At 45.8% G+C, this 19,303-nt stretch overlaps 1 protein-coding gene across 4 annotated transcripts in view; it reads right to left on the reverse strand.

The window, feature by feature from the left end:
• The window catches only part of LOC139415803 (LIM domain containing preferred translocation partner in lipoma), a 469,906-nt gene that overhangs the window by 169,534 nt on the left and 281,069 nt on the right, over positions 1–19,303 (reverse strand). For all 4 annotated transcript variants that reach the window (XM_071164099.1, XM_071164015.1, XM_071164180.1 and 1 more), the window contains one exon: positions 362–455. In XM_071164099.1, coding sequence (XP_071020200.1) covers positions 362–455 — 94 coding nt within the window. The remainder of the gene's footprint in view (positions 1–361; positions 456–19,303) is intronic.

Below are 19,303 nucleotides of genomic sequence, written 5' to 3' on the forward strand. Positions count from 1 at the left end.
GATTGACCCATAGGAAAAGGTAGGGCCGCAACCCTCTAGCGTGGTGTAGGAGATTGACCCATAGGAAAAGGTAGGTCCGCAACCCTCTAACGTGGTGTAGGAGATTGACCCATAGGAAAAGGTAGGGCCTCAACCCTCTAACGTGGTGTATGAGATTGACCCATAGGAAAAGGTAGGGCCTCAACCCTCTAACGTGGTGTAGGAGATTGACCCATAGGAAAAGGTAGGGCCTCAACCCTCTAACGTGGTGTAGGAGATTGACCCATAGGAAAAGGTAGGGCCTCAACCCTCTAACGTGGTGTAGGAGATTGACCCAAATGAAAAGGGAGGTCAGAGACATGCAGTACATAATAAGTCTCACCAAAGTACTCCTCAGCCGGAGGGTTGTCCATGTCATACAGCATCTTCTTGGTGAGCCTCTCCAGTTCTTCCTCAGGCCTGGCACCGCTGGGAGCCTGCAACACAACACAACGCTGTCATACATACAACCTAACACAGTCTAACACAGACCCTGGGTCTGAACCTCGCCCTGCGCAATTGGGTCCCGGACTTCTCCACTTCGCTGATCTTCAACACAGGGGCCCACAAGGGTGTGTGCCCAGCCCTCTCCTGTTACTCCCTGTTCACCCATGGCTGTGTGGCCATGCACAACTTCAACTCAATCATCAAGTTTGCTGACGACACAACAGTGATACGCTTGATTACCAACAAAGACGAGACGGCCTACAGGGAGGAGGTGAGGGCCCTCAGAGTGTGGTGTCAGGAAAATAACCTCACACTCAATGTCAACAAAACTAAGGAGATGATCGTGGACTTCAGGAAACAGCAGAGGGAGCACCCCCCCTTCCACATCGACGGGACAGTAGTGGAGAAGGTGGAAAGTTTTAAGTTCCTCAGCGTACACATCACGGACAAACTGAATTGGTCCACCCACACAGACAGCGTTGTGAAGAAGGCGCAACAGCGCCTCTTCAATCCCGGACACAGTCACACACAGTCTAACACAGTCACACACAGTCTAACACAGTCATACACAGTCTAACACGGTCTAACGCGGTCTAACGCGGTCTAACGCGGTCTAACACGGTCTAATGAGGTCTAACACGGTCTAATGAGGTCTAACACGGTCTAACGCGGTCTAACGCGGTCTAATGAGGTCTAATGAGGTCTAATGAGGTCTAATGAGGTCTAACGCGGTCTAATGAGGTCTAACGCGGTCTAATGAGGTCTAATGAGGTCTAACACGGTCTAATGAGGTCTAATGAGGTCTAACTCGGTCTAATGTGGTCTAATGAGGTCTAACGTGGTCTAATGAGGTCTAACACGGTCTAACGCGGTCTAACACGGTCTAATGAGGTCTAATGAGGTCTAATGAGGTCTAATGAGGTCTAACGCGGTCTAACACGGTCTAATGAGGTCTAACGCGGTCTAATGAGGTCTAATGAGGTCTAACACGGTCTAATGAGGTCTAATGAGGTCTAATGAGGTCTAACTCGGTCTAACTCGGTCTAATGAGGTCTAACGTGGTCTAATGAGGTCTAACACGGTCTAACGCGGTCTAACACGGTCTAATGAGGTCTAATGAGGTCTAACGCGGTCTAATGAGGTCTAACGTGGTCTAACACGATCTAACGCGGTCTAATGAGGTCTAACGCGGTCTAATGAGGTCTAACACGGTCTAATGAGGTCTAACACAGTCTAACACAGTCTAATGAGGTCTAATGAGGTCTAACATGGTCTAATGCGGTCTAAAGAGGTCTAATGAGGTCTAACACGGTCTAACGAGGTCTAATGAGGTCTAACGTGGTCTAATGCGGTCTAAAGAGGTCTAACACGGTCTAACACGGTCTAACACAGTCTAATGAGGTCTAACGCGGTCTAATGAGGTCTAATGCGGTCTAATGAGGTCTAACACAGTCTAATGAGGTCTAACGCGGTCTAATGAGGTCTAACGCAGTCTAATGAGGTCTTAACACAGTCTAATGAGGTCTAACGCAGTCTAATGAGGTCTAACACAGTCTAATGAGGTCTAATGAGGTCTAACGCGGTCTAAAGCGGTCTAATGAGGTCTAACGCAGTCTAATGAGGTCTAACGCGGTCTAATGAGGTCTAACACAGTCTAATGAGGTCTAACGCGGTCTAATGAGGTCTAACACAGTCTAATGAGGTCTAACGTGGTCTAATGAGGTCTAACAAGGTCTAACACGGTCTAACGTGATCTAATGAGGTCTAACGAGGTCTAACACAATCAGCCTACAACTGTGCACTCAGGTCCTCCCTAGGTACAGCTGGGACCCTAGCAACACAACACAGGGACCAACATGATGAGTTTAGGTTTCTACTTGTAACAACATAATGTGTCACACCTACTGTACAAAAAACACTGACCCAGTGGACCTACTGCATCCATCCAAGAAGACGATCAGAGGACAATGACCCAGTGGACCTACTGCATCCATCCCAGAAGACGATCAGAGGACAATGACCCAATGGTATCAGGTAGGTGGCATGAATACAATTGATTTAAATAGCTTTGTTCTGTATACACTACATGACCACGAAGTATGTGGACACCTGCACGTCAAACATCTCATTCCAAAATCATGGAGTTGGAGTTTGTCCCTCCTTTGCTGCTATAACAGCCTCCACTCTTCTGGGAAGGCTTCCCACTAGATGTTGGAACATTGCTGCTATAACAGCCTCCACTCTTCTGGGAAGGCTTTCCACTAGATGTTGGAACATTGCTGCAGGGACTTGCTTCCATTCAGCCACAAGAGCATTAGTGATGTCGGGACCAACATCACTAAACACTATGGGTGACAGGGCTTCTCAGCTGTGGAACACACTTCCAGACACTATCAGGTCTGGAGAGTCTCTGTCCTCCTTTAAAACACAGCTGAAGACTGATCTGTTCAGAAAAGCTTTAAAAAATGACCTTTTGTTAATTCTGTTCTCCAGATCGGATGTATATATATATATATATCTGTGAGAAAAGCGCTTTACAAATTCAATTAATTATTATTGTTATATATCAGCTTGTTCCCATGGCGTGCTTCACATCCCACAGCGTTACAATGCCCCCCCCCCCCCCCTTCAATAGATCTCTTTATCTCTTCTACCCTCGCCCCCAGACACACACAGAGGAGCAGCTGTGGTCAAACCACTGATTTATACACAATGAAAATAGTTGAGATATTGAGTTTCTCTGGACCTTAGACCAAATTGCAAAGCCGAAATAACTGCTTTAAAAACTCCCCGGCCCCTCATGAACGAGAGGTGAGCAGTAGGTGACAAGTATCCTCAACGCCCTGATGAAGGTTGTTAGGACAACGCCCTGAAGAAGGTTGTTAGGGCAACACCCTGATGAAGGTTGTTAGGGCAACGCCCTGATGAAGGTTGTTTGGGCAACGCCCTGAAGAAAGTTGTTAGGGCAACGCTCTCATGAAGGTTGTTAGGGCAACACCCTGATGAAGGTTGTTAGGGCAACGCCGTGATGAAGGTTATTTGGGCTACACCCTGATGAAAGTTGTTAGGGCAACGCTCTGATGAAAGTTGTTTGGGCTACGCCCTGATGAAAGTTGTTTGAAAACCCAATGCCCTGATGAAAGTTGTTTGAAAACCCAATTCCCTGATGAAAGTTGTTTGAAAACCCAATGCCCTGATGAAAGTTGTTTGAAAACCCAATGCCCTGATGAAAGTTGTTTGAAAACCCAATGCCCTGATGAAAGTTGTTTAAAAACCCAACATGCTGTTCTGTTAAAGCATCCTGAAGGCTGTTGTGTCTGTTGGGTGTTAAAACTTGCTAATGATATACATCTCTGGGTGTTTTAGTGAAGAGGAATCTGACCCTGGGCCTGTGGCCTCTGGTGGCCCCTACAACCCTAAGGGTGACGCTGTGTGTACAGGATGCATTATGGGTCTGTACGGGAACGCAAGTCATGTGGAAACAGCACTCGTCACTCGTCAGAGTCTGTTGCATTTGAAAAATGACACAGTTAAAATCTCAATTTTAGCCTTTACGTCTTTAATACTAAGCTGGCAGTAGCCATTTGCGCCCATCTACGACTAAGGGCAGTTTTGGGTACTAATAAAAGCCTAAATTGTAATGTAGTGGCTGTACAGTAGCCACAGTATACATGTCGTCAGTACTCAGGCTCAGTCCTTCACAGCTCTGGGTTTTGACTGACAGACGTTCTGAACTTGAGCACCGGAACACCGAGAAGTTACCCCCGTCCCTCTCGTTGATTGGCCATCTTTTTTTTTTATATATATATACAGTGCCTTGCGAAAGTATTCGGCCCCCTTGAACTTTGCGACCTTTTGCCACATTTCAGGCTTCAAACATAAAGATATACAACTGTATTTTTTTGTGAAGAATCAACAACAAGTGGGACACAATCATGAAGTGGAACGATATTTATTGGATATTTCAAACTTTTTTAACAAATCAAAAACGGAAAAATTGGGCGTGCAAAATTATTCAGCCCCTTTACTTTCAGTGCAGCAAACTCTCTCCAGAAGTTCAGTGAGGATCTCTGAATGATCCAATGTTGACCTAAATGACTAATGATGATAAATACAATACACCTGTGTGTAATCAAGTCTCCGTATAAATGCACCTGCACTGTGATAGTCTCAGAGGTCCGTTAAAAGCGCAGAGAGCATCATGAAGAACAAGGAACACACCAGGCAGGTCCGAGATACTGTTGTGAAGAAGTTTAAAGCCGGATTTGGATACAAAAAGATTTCCCAAGCTTTAAACATCCCAAGGAGCACTGTGCAAGCGATAATATTGAAATGGAAGGAGTATCAGACCACTGCAAATCTACCAAGACCTGGCCGTCCCTCTAAACTTTCAGCTCATACAAGGAGAAGACTGATCAGAGATGCAGCCAAGAGGCCCATGATCACTCTGGATGAACTGCAGAGATCTACAGCTGAGGTGGGAGACTCTGTCCATAGGACAACAATCAGTCGTATATTGCACAAATCTGGCCTTTATGGAAGAGTGGCAAGAAGAAAGCCATTTCTTAAAGATATCCATAAAAAGTGTTGTTTAAAGTTTGCCACAAGCCACCTGGGAGACACACCAAACATGTGGAAGAAGGTGCTCTGGTCAGATGAAACCAAAATTGAGCAGCAGGGACAGGGAAGATGGTTAAAATTGATGGGAAGATGGTTGGAGCCAAATACAGGACCATTCTGGAAGAAAACCTGATGGAGTCTGCAAAATACCTGAGACTGGGACGGAGATTTGTCTTCCAACAAGACAATGATCCAAAACATAAAGCAAAATCTACAATGGAATGGTTCAAAAATAAACATATCCAGGTGTTAGAATGGCCAAGTCAAAGTCCAGACCTGAATCCAATCGAGAATCTGTGGAAAGAACTGAAAACTGCTGTTCACAAATGCTCTCCATCCAACCTCACTGAGCTCGAGCTGTTTTGCAGGGAGGAATGGGGAAAAAATTCAGTCTCTCGATGTGCAAAACTGATAGAGACATACCCCAAGCGACTTACAGCTGTAATCGCAGCAAAAGGTGGCGCTACAAAGTATTAACTTAAGGGGGCTGAATAATATATATATATATATTTTATAGGTTTTTAGACATTTTTACATTTTTACATCAGTATTCAGACCCTTTTGCTACTATGAGACTCGAAATTTGGCTCAGGGGCATCCTGTTTATATTGATCATCCTTGAGATGTTTCTACAACTTGATTGGAGTCCACCTGTTGTAAATTAAATTGTTAATGTGGAAGTTATATACAGGGGGTACCGGTACCGAGTCAATGTGGAGGCTACATACAGGGGGTACCGGTACCGAGTCAATGTGGAGGCTATATACAGGGGGTACCGGTACAGAGTCCATGTGGAGGCTATATACAGGGGGTACCGGTACAGAGTCAATGTGGAGGCTATATACAGGGGGTACCGGTAAAGAGTCAATGTGGAGGCTATATACAGGGGGTACCGGTACAGAGTCAATGTGGAGGCTTTATACAGGGGGTTACAGTACAGAGTCCATGTGGAGGCTATATACAGGGGGTACCGGTACAGAGTCAATGTGGAGGCTATATACAGGGGGTACCGGTACAGAGTCAATGTGGAGGCTATATACAGGGGGTACCAGTACAGAGTCAATGTGGAGGCTATATACAGGGGGTACCGGTAAAGAGTCAATGTGGAGGCTATATACAGGGGGTACCGGTACAGAGTCAATGTGGAGGCTATATACAGGGGGTACCGGTACAGAGTCAATGTGGAGGCTATATACAGGGGGTACCGGTACAGAGTCAATGTGGAGGCTATATACAGTGGGTACCGGTACAGAGTCAATGTGGAGGCTATATACAGGGTGTTACGGTACAGAGTCAATGTGGAGGCTATATACAGGGGGTACCGGTACAGAGTTAATGTGGAGGCTATATACAGGGTGCTACGGTACAGAGTCAATATGGAGGCTATATACAGGGGGTACCGGTACAGAGTCAATGTGGAGGCTATATACAGGGGGTACTGGTACAGAGTCAATGTGGAGGCTATATACAGGGTGTTACGGGACAGAGTCAATGTGGAGACTATATACAGGGGGTACTGGTACAGAGTCAATGTGGAGGCTATATACAGGGTGTTACGGTACAGAGTCAATGTGGAGGCTATATACAGGGGGTACCGGTACAGAGTCAATATGGAGGCTATATACAGGGGATACCAGTACAGAGTCAATGTGTGGGGGCACCGGTTAGTTGAGGTAATATGTAGGTAGAATTAAAGTGCATAGATGATAACAACATAGAGTAGCAGCAGCGTAAAAGAGAGGGGACAATGCAAATAGTCTGGGTAGCCATTCAAGTAGATGTTCAGGAGTCTTATGATGTGGGGGTAGAAACTGTTAAGAAGCCTTTTGGACCTAGACTTGGCGCTCCGGTATCACTTGCCGAGCGGTAGCAAAGAGAACAGTCCATGACTTGGGTGGCTGGAGTCGTTGACAATTTTTAGGGCCTTCCTATGACACCACCTGGTATAGAAGTCCTGGACTGCAGGAAGCCCCGGTGATGTACTGGGCCGTACGTACTACCCTCTGTAGCGCCTTGCAGTTGCCATACCAGGCGGTGATGCAACCGGTCATATTCAGAGTTAACGTTTATGATCACTATGTTAGGATGTACAAGATGCCATGACGTCATACCCTGGGTTGTTCTGAACACGTTTGTTTATTGTGACCAAGTCTCCATGTTTTATCTGTAGTAGTTTAGGACCATTAGACAGCTGTTCACCTAGAAGGTTCCGATGAGTATTTAGGTACGTATTACGTTTCAGCGGAGAGCAGCAGATGGTGACATCAGAATATCGCCCTCAGCGGCACGCCTCTGTCTGTGTGCCTGTTCTCACGTGTACGCATGTGTATTTATGTTGATAAACGGCAACATGTCATGAACACAAGAGGTCTTGACCAGACCTAGACTTCCCTCAGGTGAACGATCACACTGATTTGGATGTAACAGAAATACCACACGTCTCAAGACCTTCTATTGCTGCTGCTGAAAAAGCTGCTGAAAAACAGTGAAGCAAATCATGAAGCATGCAGGGAAGTTATTTCTCTCCTTTATTCATGTAATAAATTACTCTCTGCCGTCACAAAAGGCCCCGTTAACAAGGTGCTTTAAATTGGCTGGCTGGGAGAGGGTGCAGGGTGTCACAGAGCAGATAAGGGGGGGGGGGATGTTTAAAGTCAGAAACGAGACTCTGATAATGGCATGATTTCATCCCTCTTTCCACTGTGTTGGTGTGATGTGTAGGGGGTTATATTACAACTTTAAAACACCCATCTCTATGTCTCTCTGTGACAACACGGCTATCACGAACACATGCTGTGAAATGCAAACAGAAAGGGTATTTCTCTAACGTATTAAAATAGACTGCATTCATTCATTTCCCACTACAAAGAGAAACCAGGCAAGGCTGTCCCCTGTATCCTTTCCTTAATGTCCTCAGAACCTTCTACTACCAGCCTGAAGACTACAACACTACCAGAACCTTCTACTACCAGCCTGAAGACTATAACACTACCAGACCCTTCTACTACCAGCCTGAAGACTACAACACTACCAGAACCTTCTACTACCAGCCTGAAGACTACAACACTACCAGAACCTTCTACTACCAGCCTGTAGACTACAACACTACCAGACCCTTCTACTACCAGCCTGTAGACTACAACACTACCAGAACCTTCTACTACCAGCCTGAAGACTACAACACTACCAGAACCTTCTACTACCAGCCTGTAGACTACAACACTGCCAGACCTGGTGTAGAAGAGCACAATGATGCTTCATAAAACTTCAGACATTCCCTGATAGACTGTGGAGTGTATACAGAAAATACAACTGACTGGCTGACTGACTGGCTGACTGACTGACTGGCTGACTGGCTGGCTGACTGACTGACTTGCTGGCTGGCTGACTGGCTGACTGACCATCCTTTTATTATCTATTATTATCTATTTAGACAAACTGCATTAGGTAGTACTTAAAAGGCAACCGATAAACTGTTACCTAGGTTTATTAAACTGATAAACTGTTAACTAGGTTTATAAAACTGTTAACTAGGTTTATTAAACTGATAAACTGTTAACTAGGTTTATAAAACTGATAAACTGTTACCTACAAGGTTACATTCTACATGCCTACTCACATCATCCACTCCTGCAGTGATGTTCTTTTGACAGCTGTGATGTCTCTGAATCATCAACCTGAGGCTAAATCAAATCAATCCCAGACTGTCGCTAATATCACCCACATCTCCCAACGTGCCACAATTAGAAGCCATCAAAGGTCAAGTCTGATCTGGTGAGGTTTGTATCTGATCCAGGGGCTGTACTTAATATTGTAAATCAAACACACCCGCCAGCCCGGCGGTTCATTACTGGGTAAGGTCATCAAAGTGGCAATGGTTCAGTGGGAGAACATGACAGTGTGCTGTGGCTGTGCAAAGCCCAGGGCTCCTGAATGTCTAGTCAACACACGCCTGGCTGGCTGGCTGGCTGGCTGGCTGGCTGGCTGGATGGATGGATGGATGGATGGATGGATGGATGGATGGATGGATGGATGGATGGATGGATGGATGGATGGATGGATGGATGGATGGATGGCTGGCTGGCTGGCTGGCTGGCTGGATGACTGGCTGGCTGGGTGGCTAACATTACCCTGATATTACATTACCCTGATATAATATTACCCTAATATAACACTACCCTGATATTACATTACCCTGCTATTACATTACCCTGCTATTACATTACCCTGCTGTAATATTACCCTGATATTACATTACCCTGCTATAACATTACCCCGATATTACATTACCCTGCTATAAAATTACCATGGTGTTACATTACCCTGAAATAACATTACACTGCAATAACATTACCCTGATATTACATTACCCTGCTATAGCGTTTCTGTGATATAACATTACCATGGTATTACATTACCTTACTATAACATTACCCTGGTATTACATTACAATGATATAACTGTACCCTACTATAACATTACCCTGATATTACATTACAATGATATACCATTACCCTGCTATAACATTACCATGATATTACATTACCATGATATTACATTACCCTGCTATAACATTACACTGCTATAACATTACCCTGATATATCATTACTCTGATAATACACTACCCTGATATTACACTATCCTGATATTACACTACACTGATAACATTACCCTGATATTACAGTACCCTGCTATAACATTACCCTGCTATAACATTACCCTGATATTACACTACTCTGATAGAACATTACCCTGATAACATTACCCTGATATTAAAGTACCCTGCTATAGCATTACCCTGATATAACATTACCCTGATATAACATTACCCTGATAACATTACCCTGATATTACATTACATTGGTGTAACATTACCCTGATATAACATTACCCTGATATTACACTACCCTGATATAACATTGCCCTGCTATAACATTACCCTGCTATAACATTACCCTGATATTACACTAGCCTGCTATAACATTACCCTGCTATAACATTACCCTGATATTACACTACCCTGGTATAACATTACTCTGATATTACATTACCCTGATATTACACTAGCCTGCTATAACATTACCCTGCTATAACATTACACTGCTATTACACTACCCTGATATTACACTACTCTGATAGAACATTACCCTGATAACATTACCCTGATATTACAGTACCCTGCTATAACATTACCCTGATATAACATTACCCTGATAGAACATTACCCTGATAACATTACCCTGATATTAAATTACATTGGTGTAACATTACCCTGATATTACACTACCATGATATAACATTGCCCTGCTATAACATTACCCTGCTATAACATTACCCTGCTATAACATTACCCTGATATTACATTACCTTGATATAACATTACCCTGCTATTTCATTACCTTGATATAACATTAGCCTGATATTACATTACCTTGATATAACATTACCCTGATATTACATTATCTTGATATAACATTACCCTGCTATTACATTTCCCTGATAATAACATTACCCTGATATTACATTACCTTGATATAACATTAGCCTGCTATTGCATTACCCTAATATTGCATTACCCTGATAATAACACTACCATGATATTACATTACCCTGCTATTACATTACCCTGACATAGCATTACCCTGATATTACATTACCCTGTTATTGCATTACGCTGATATGACATTACCCCGCTATTACATTACCCTGATATTACATTGCCCTGATATTACATTGCCCTGATATTACATTACCCTGACATCACGTGGCAAAATGTGGATGACCTTTCCTACCATTATTTGCCATACATACTGAATGCTTCATAAGAGTGTGGGTGTGTTTGTGTGTGTAAGTGTGTATGCGTGTGTGTGCGTGTGTGTGTGTAAGTGTGTATGCATGTGTGTGTGTAAGAAACTGGGTCAGCATTTGGATATGACACGTCACCCTGCAAAGAGATACGTGAAAATCAGAGAGGGTGCAGAGAGGAGAGGGGAGAGGAGGAGAGGAGTAGAGAGGGGAGAGGAGAGAAAGGGAGGGGGTAGGAGGAGGAGAAGAGGAGAGGATGGGGGAGGAGGAGAGAAGAGGGGAGAGGAGGAGAGACGAGAAGAGGGGAGAGGAGGAGAGACGAGAAGAGGAGAGACGAGAAGAGGGGAGAGGAGAGAAGGAGAGACGAGAGGAGGGGAGAGGAGAAAAACAGCTCTACAGACGTCTACACAAATCACTGGGACAGTCAGGAGATAAACCTCTCCCTTCTTACAGTATAATTACACTTCACACTACATTTTAGAGAAAGGTTTGGCTGCTTGTCTGTTGAGGTGAGAACTGACATCTCCTGTTCTGTCCTCCATTGTGGTCCTTGTTATGACAAATACAAATCAACTTTATTTTACACAGCTCTTTTATACATCAACAGTTTTACAGACAACCCAGCCTAAAACCTCAAAGATGTCTAATTTCAACACACGGTGACCATACTGGGTTTCGCTCAGGTTCATAGTCTGAGAATCAACCCACTGGGCTCCTCCACTTCCCTTCAGTAATACACACTGTCGTCTATCAGAGGTATCATTTGGTGTTTTAAGCAAAACCCCGGATCCTCTCTCTCATTGACCAAACCAATACAGTCAAATCAGGGGTGATTTAAATGAGTCCCTAAAACGTATCTTTTTTATCCAAAACATACACAACGGGCGAATCCACTTCTATTCCTCTGCAACATGACCTGCTAAACCCTGGCCCTCTACTTCCTGGTTGCCATACAAACACCACAAGACGCTGAAAACACACAACAAGCTAGATGTTTCCTTGATCAAAAAAGAAAAGTGAACACTTTATACACTGAGGACAAAACAAAGGACACCCGCTCTTTACATGACGTACATATAGTTATAGTTATGTAACTGACCAGGTGAACGCTACGATCCCTTATTGATGTCACTTGTTAAATCCACTTCAGTCAGTTTAGATGAAGGGGGAGGAGACGGGTTAAAGAAGGATTTTTAAGACTTGAGACAGTTGAAACATGGATTGTGAATTTGTGCCACTCAGAGGATGAATGGGAGGGGAAGGGGCGGGGGGGGGGGGGGGGGGGGGGGGGGGTCCGCATGACGAGGACAGCAATCCGTCAAAACTTCCAAAAGGTCTAGACTGTTCCATTACGAGACGCAGGGGGAATCTAAAGTTGTGCTATATATTCATTGACTATTGTCATAGCAAATGTTTTGACGATAAATATTGATGTATAAATAAATAACTCTCACACTGTTAATCTACAGAAATGACAAATGAACGATTGGGTGTTTTCCCCCTAACTGCTAGTGGGGTGGTAGACGCCCAGTTCCCCCTAACTGCTAGTGGGGTGGTAGACGCCCAGTTCCCCCTAACTGCTAGTGGGGTGGTAGACGCCCAGTTCCCCCTAACTGCTAGTGGGGTGGTAGACGCCCAGTTCCCCCTAACTGCTAGTGGGGTGGTACACGCCCAGTTCCCCCCTAACTGCTAGTGGGGTGGTAGACGCCCAGTTCCCCCTAACTGCTAGTGGGGTGTTAGACGCCCAGTTCCCCCCTAACTGCTAGTGGGGTGGTAGACGCCAAGTTCCCCCTAACTGCTAGTGGGGTGGTAGACGCCAAGTTCCCCCTAACTGCTAGTGGGGTGGTAGACGCCCAGTTCCCCCTAACTGCTAGTGGGGTGGTAGACGCCCAGTTCCCCCCTAACTGCTAGTGGGGTGGTAGACGCCCAGTTCCCCCCTAACTGCTAGTGGGGTGGTAGATTCCAAGTTCCCCCTAACTGCTAGTGGGGTGGTAGACGCCAAGTTCCCCCTAACTGCTAGTGGGGTGGTAGATTCCAAGTTCCCCCTAACTGCTAGTGGGGTGGTAGACGCCAAGTTCCCCCTAACTGCTAGTGGGGTGGTAGACGCCCAGTTCCCCCCTAACTGCTAGTGGGGTGGTAGACGCCCAGTTCCCCCCTAACTGCTAGTGGGGTGGTAGACGCCCAGTTCCCCCCTAACTGCTAGTGGGGTGGTAGATTCCAAGTTCCCCCTAACTGCTAGTGGGGTGGTAGACGCCAAGTTCCCCCTAACTGCTAGTGGGGTGGTAGACGCCCAGTTCCCCCCTAACTGCTAGTGGGGTGGTAGACGCCCAGTTCCCCCCTAACTGCTAGTAGGGTGGTAGACGCCCAGTTCCCCCCTAACTGCTAGTGAGGTGGTAGATTCCAAGTTCCCCCTAACTGCTAGTGGGGTGGTAGACGCCAAGTTCCCCCTAACTGCTAGTGGGGTGGTAGACGCCCAGTTCCCCCTAACTGCTAGTGGGGTGGTAGACGCCAAGTTCCCCCTAACTGCTAGTGGGGTGGTAGACGCCCAGTTCCCCCCTAACTGCTAGTGGGGTGGTAGACGCCCAGTTCCCCCCTAACTGCTAGTGGGGTGGTAGACGCCCAGTTCCCCCCTAACTGCTAGTGGGGTGGTAGACGCCCAGTTCCCCCCTAACTGCTAGTGGGGTGGTAGACGCCCAGTTCCCCCCTAACTGCTAGTGGGGTGGTAGACGCCAAGTTCCCCCTAACTGCTAGTGAGGTGGTAGACGCCAAGTTCCCCCCTAACTGCTAGTGGGGTGGTAGACGCCCAGTTCCCCCCTAACTGCTAGTGGGATGGTAGACGCCCAGTTCCCCCCTAACTGCTAGTGGGGTGGTAGACGCCCAGTTCCCCCCTAACTGCTAGTGGGGTGGTAGACGCCCAGTTCCCCCCTAACTGCTAGTGGGGTGGTAGATTCCAAGTTCCCCCTAACTGCTAGTGGGGTGGTAGACGCCAAGTTCCCCCTAACTGCTAGTGGGGTGGTAGACGCCCAGTTCCCCCCTAACTGCTAGTGGGGTGGTAGACGCCCAGTTCCCCCCTAACTGCTAGTGGGGTGGTAGACGCCCAGTTCCCCCCTAACTGCTAGTGGGGTGGTAGACGCCCAGTTCCCCCCTAACTGCTAGTGGGGTGGTAGATTCCAAGTTCCCCCTAACTGCTAGTGGGGTGGTAGACGCCAAGTTCCCCCTAACTGCTAGTGGGGTGGTAGATTCCAAGTTCCCCCTAACTGCTAGTGGGGTGGTAGACGCCAAGTTCCCCCTAACTGCTAGTGGGGTGGTAGACGCCCAGTTCCCCCCTAACTGCTAGTGGGGTGGTAGACGCCCAGTTCCCCCCTAACTGCTAGTGGGGTGGTAGACGCCCAGTTCCCCCCTAACTGCTAGTGGGGTGGTAGATTCCAAGTTCCCCCTAACTGCTAGTGGGGTGGTAGACGCCAAGTTCCCCCTAACTGCTAGTGGGGTGGTAGACGCCCAGTTCCCCCCTAACTGCTAGTGGGGTGGTAGACGCCAAGTTCCCCCTAACTGCTAGTGAGGTGGTAGACGCCAAGTTCCCCCCTAACTGCTAGTGGGGTGGTAGACGCCCAGTTCCCCCCTAACTGCTAGTGGGATGGTAGACGCCCAGTTCCCCCCTAACTGCTAGTGGGATGGTAGATGCCCAGTTCCCCCCTAACTGCTAGTGGGGTGGTAGACGCCCAGTTCCCCCCTAACTGCTAGTGGGGTGGTAGACGCCAAGTTCCCCCTAACTGCTAGTGGGGTGGTAGACGCCCAGTTCCCCCCTAACTGCTAGTGGGGTGGTAGATTCCAAGTTCCCCCTAACTGCTAGTGGGGTGGTAGACGCCAAGTTCCCCCTAACTGCTAGTGGGGTGGTAGACGCCCAGTTCCCCCCTAACTTCTAGTGGGGTGGTAGACGCCCAGTTCCCCCTAACTGCTAGTGGGGTGGTAGACGCCCAGTTCCCCCCTAACTGCTAGTGGGGTGGTAGACGCCCAGTTCCGCCTAACTGCTAGTGGGGTGGTAGACGCCAAGTTCCCTCTAACTGCTAGTGGGGTGGTAGATGCCCAGTTCCCGCCTAACTGCTAGTGGGGTGGTAGACGCCCAGTTCCCCCCTAACTACTAGTGGGGTGGTAGACGCCCAGTTCCCTCTAACTGCTATGTACCATCATGAAAGGAGATAGAGGCACATTCCTTAGTAGTTCATAATGAAAGGAGATAGACACATTCCCTAGTAGTTCATAATGAAAGGAGATAGAGACACATTCCCTAGTAGTTCATAATGAAAGGAGATAGAGACACATTCCCTAGTAGTTCATAATGAAAGGAGATAGAGGAACATTCCCTAGTAGTTCATAATGAAAGGAGATAGAGACACATTCCCTAGTAGTTCATAATGAAAGGAGATAGAGGAACATTCCCTAGTAGTTCATAATGAAAGGAGATAGAGGTACATAAAGTTCATAAATCCGTTTTGAGAAGAGGAGAGGAAGAGGAAGAGGAGGAATATTGGACGAGGAGAAGAGTTGTTTTCGTGTGGAGGTTGAGTAGGGGACGCGGACGGAGGAGAAGAGTTGTTTTCGTGTGGAGGTTGAGTAGGGGACGCGGACGGAGGAGAAGGGCCCAATGTGAGCAGCGAGAGAGCTAACCCCAGAGACCCTGCAGACAGACAGGCAGACAGACAGACAGGCAGACAGGCAGACAGACAGGCAGACAGACTTACAAAAATACAGGCTGACAGACAGGCAGACAGACATGCAGACAGACAGGCAGACAGGCAGACAGGCAGACTTACAAAAATACAGGCTGACAGACGGGCAGACAGACAGGCAGACTTACAAAAATACAGGCTGACAGACAGGCAGACAGACAGGCAGACAGACAGGCAGACAGACAGGCAGACATACAAAAATACAGGCAGACAGACAGGCAGACAGAAAGGCAGATGTACAAAAATACAGGCAGACAGACAGGCAGACAGGCAGACGTACATACAAGAGACAGGCAGACAAAGAGACAGAGCCAGATAACAGGCAAACAGACAGAGAGACATGATGGGGCAGACAGACAAACTGACACAGACAGACAGACAGGCTGACAGACATGGACAGACAGAAAGACAGGCAGACAAATATGACAGAGCAGACAAACAGACAGATAGACAGACACGGCAGGGCAGACAGACAGACACGATAGAGCAGACAGACATGCTGCTGTTCCATCTAGCCAACAGCAGGGGTCACTGATATGCAGAGTTGCTACTCCCTCTCTCTATCTCCGTCTCTCTGTCTCTCTGTCTCTCTCATTTGAACCATCGAAGGCCTCATCCTCCTCAACGTGGACACTGCTCAGAGTCAGGATAAATATCATAAAACCTGTAAAGGTATAGGGCCCGGAGCTGTTATCATTTAGCAGAGTAAGCAAATGTGTTGAATGAATTACATGACTATGTTTAATCTGATTTTCCATAACAATCACGAGCATTGATGTTGAGTTTAAAATACAGGTCAAATGCTACAGTGCTATTCCTCCCCCCCCCCCCTTTTCTAATTTTCTCTACTTTTTTGCATATTTTTTGATACTGAATGTTATCAGATATTTTAAGCACCAGCTGTCAGAGCAGCTCACAGATTACTGCACCTGTACATAACCCATCTATAATTTAGCTCAAACAACTACCTCTTTCCCTACTGTATTTATTTTATTTATTTATTTATTTGTTTAGCTCCTTTGCACCTCATTATTTTTATTTCTACTTTGCACATTCTTCCACTGCAAATCTACCATTCCAGTGTTTTACTTTGCCACCATGGCCTTTTTTTTGCCTTTACCTCCCTGATCTCACCTCATTTGCTCACATCGTATATAGACTTTTTTTCTACTGTATTATTGACTGTATGTTTGTTTTACTCCATGTGTAACTCTGTGTCGTTGTTTGTGTCGAACTGCTTTGCTTTATCTTGGCCAGGTCGCAATTGCAAATGAGAACTTGTTCTCAACTGGCCTACCTGGTTAAATAAAGGTGTTCTCAACTTGCCTACCTGGTTAAATAAAGGTGTTCTCAACTAGCCTACCTGGTTAAATAAAGGTGTTCTCAACTAGTCTACCTGGTTAAATAAAGGTGTTCTCAACTAGCCAACCTGGTTAAATAAAGGTGTTCTCAACTGGCCTACCTGGTTAAATAAAGGTGTTCTCAACTTGCCTACCTGGTTAAATAAAGGTGTTCTCAACTAGTCTACCTGGTTAAATAAAGGTGTTCTCAACTAGCCTACCTGGTTAAATAAAGGTGTTCTCAACTAGTCTACCTGGTTAAATAAAGGTGTTCTCAACTAGCCTACCTGGTTAAATAAAGGTGTTCTCAACTAGCCTACCTGGTTAAATAAAGGTGTTCTCAACTGGCCTACCTGGTTAAATAAAGGTGTTCTCAACTAGCCTACCTGGTTAAATAAAGGTGTTCTCAACTAGCCTACCTGGTTAAATAAAGGCGTTCTCAACTAGCCTACCTGGTTAAATAAAGGTGTTCTCAACTAGCCTACCTGGTTAAATAAAGGTGTTCTCAACTAGTCTACCTGGTTAAATAAAGGTGTTCTCAACTGGCATACCTGGTTAAATAAAGGTGTTCTCAACTAGCCTACCTGGTTAAATAAAGGTGTTCTCAACTAGCCTACCTGGTTAAATAAAGGTGTTCTCAACTGGCCTACCTGGTTAAATAAAGGTGTTCTCAACTGGCCTACCTGGTTAAATAAAGGTGTTCTCAACTGGCCTACCTGGTTAAATAAAGGTGTTCTCAACTAGCCTACCTGGTTAAATAAAGGTGTTCTCAACTAGCCTACCTGGTTAAATAAAGGTGTTCTCAACTAGCCTACCTGGTTAAATAAAGGTGTTCTCAACTGGCCTACCTGGTTAAATAAAGGTGTTCTCAACTAGCCTACCTGGTTAAATAAAGGTGTTCTCAACTGGCCTACCTGGTTAAATAAAGGTGTTCTCAACTAGCCTACCTGGTTAAATAAAGGTGTTCTCAACTGGCCTACCTGGTTAAATAAAGGTGTTCTCAACTAGCCTACCTGGTTAAATAAAGGTGTTCTCAACTGGCCTACCTGGTTAAATAAAGGTGTTCTCAACTAGCCTACCTGGTTAAATAAAGGTGTTCTCAACTGGCCTACCTGGTTAAATAAAGGTGTTCTCAACTAGCCTACCTGGTTAAATAAAGGTGTTCTCAACTGGCCTACCTGGTTAAATAAAGGTGTTCTCAACTAGCCTACCTGGTTAAATAAAGGTGTTCTCAACTAGCCTACCTGGTTAAATAAAGGTGTTCTCAACTGGCCTACCTGGTTAAATAAAGGTGTTCTCAACTGGCCTACCTGGTTAAATAAAGGTGTTCTCAACTAGCCTACCTGGTTAAATAAAGGTGTTCTCAACTGGCCTACCTGGTTAAATAAAGGTGTTCTCAACTGGCCTACCTGGTTAAATAAAGGTGTTCTCAACTAGCCTACCTGGTTAAATAAAGGTGTTCTCAACTAGCCTACCTGGTTAAATAAAGGTGTTCTCAACTGGCCTACCAGGTTAAATAAAGGTGTTCTCAACTGGCCTACCTGGTTAAATAAAGGTGTTCTCAACTGGCCTACCTGGTTAAATAAAGGTGTTCTCAACTAGCCTACCTGGTTAAATAAAGGTGTTCTCAACTGGCCTACCTGGTTAAATAAAGGTGTTCTCAACTGGCCTACCTGGTTAAATAAAGGTGTTCTCAACTAGCCTACCTGGTTAAATAAAGGTGTTCTCAACTGGCCTACCTGGTTAAATAAAGGTGTTCTCAACTAGCCAACCTGGTTAAATACAGGTGAAATAAATCAAAGAAATAAATAAAGATTTAATATTAGATAAAAGGGAACCCGAATGAACAAATAACAGATCAATAACAAACTTATTTCATAAACAAACTTATACAACATCCAGTTTCCCTGTAATTGCGTCCTTTACACTCAATAGCTGGTTGTGCCACATTTAGCTGCAATGACTCCAACCAAACACTTCCTGCCGTCTCTCAGGTCTCTGTGGAGGAGTTGTCCCGCTCCTCCATACAGAACTACTTTATCTCAGCGACATGAACCACTTGTTTCAAGTCCTGCCACAACATCTCATTCAGGATTAGGTCTGGACAATGACTCCAACCAAACACTTCCTGCCGTCTCTCAGGTCTCTGTGGAGGAGTTGTCCCGCTCCTCCATACAGAACTACTTTATCTCAGCGACATGAACCACTTGTTTCAAGTCCTGCCACAACATCTCATTCAGGATTAGGTCTGGACTTTGTGTTTCTGTTTAGCCTCTTTTTTTTAATGTGAACTTGAACGTGTGTTTTGTATCATTGTCTTTCTACATGACCCAGCTGCTATTCAG

Source organism: Oncorhynchus clarkii, chromosome 1 (assembly GCF_045791955.1).
Source record: "Oncorhynchus clarkii lewisi isolate Uvic-CL-2024 chromosome 1, UVic_Ocla_1.0, whole genome shotgun sequence".
Classification (NCBI taxonomy): domain Eukaryota; kingdom Metazoa; phylum Chordata; class Actinopteri; order Salmoniformes; family Salmonidae; genus Oncorhynchus; species Oncorhynchus clarkii.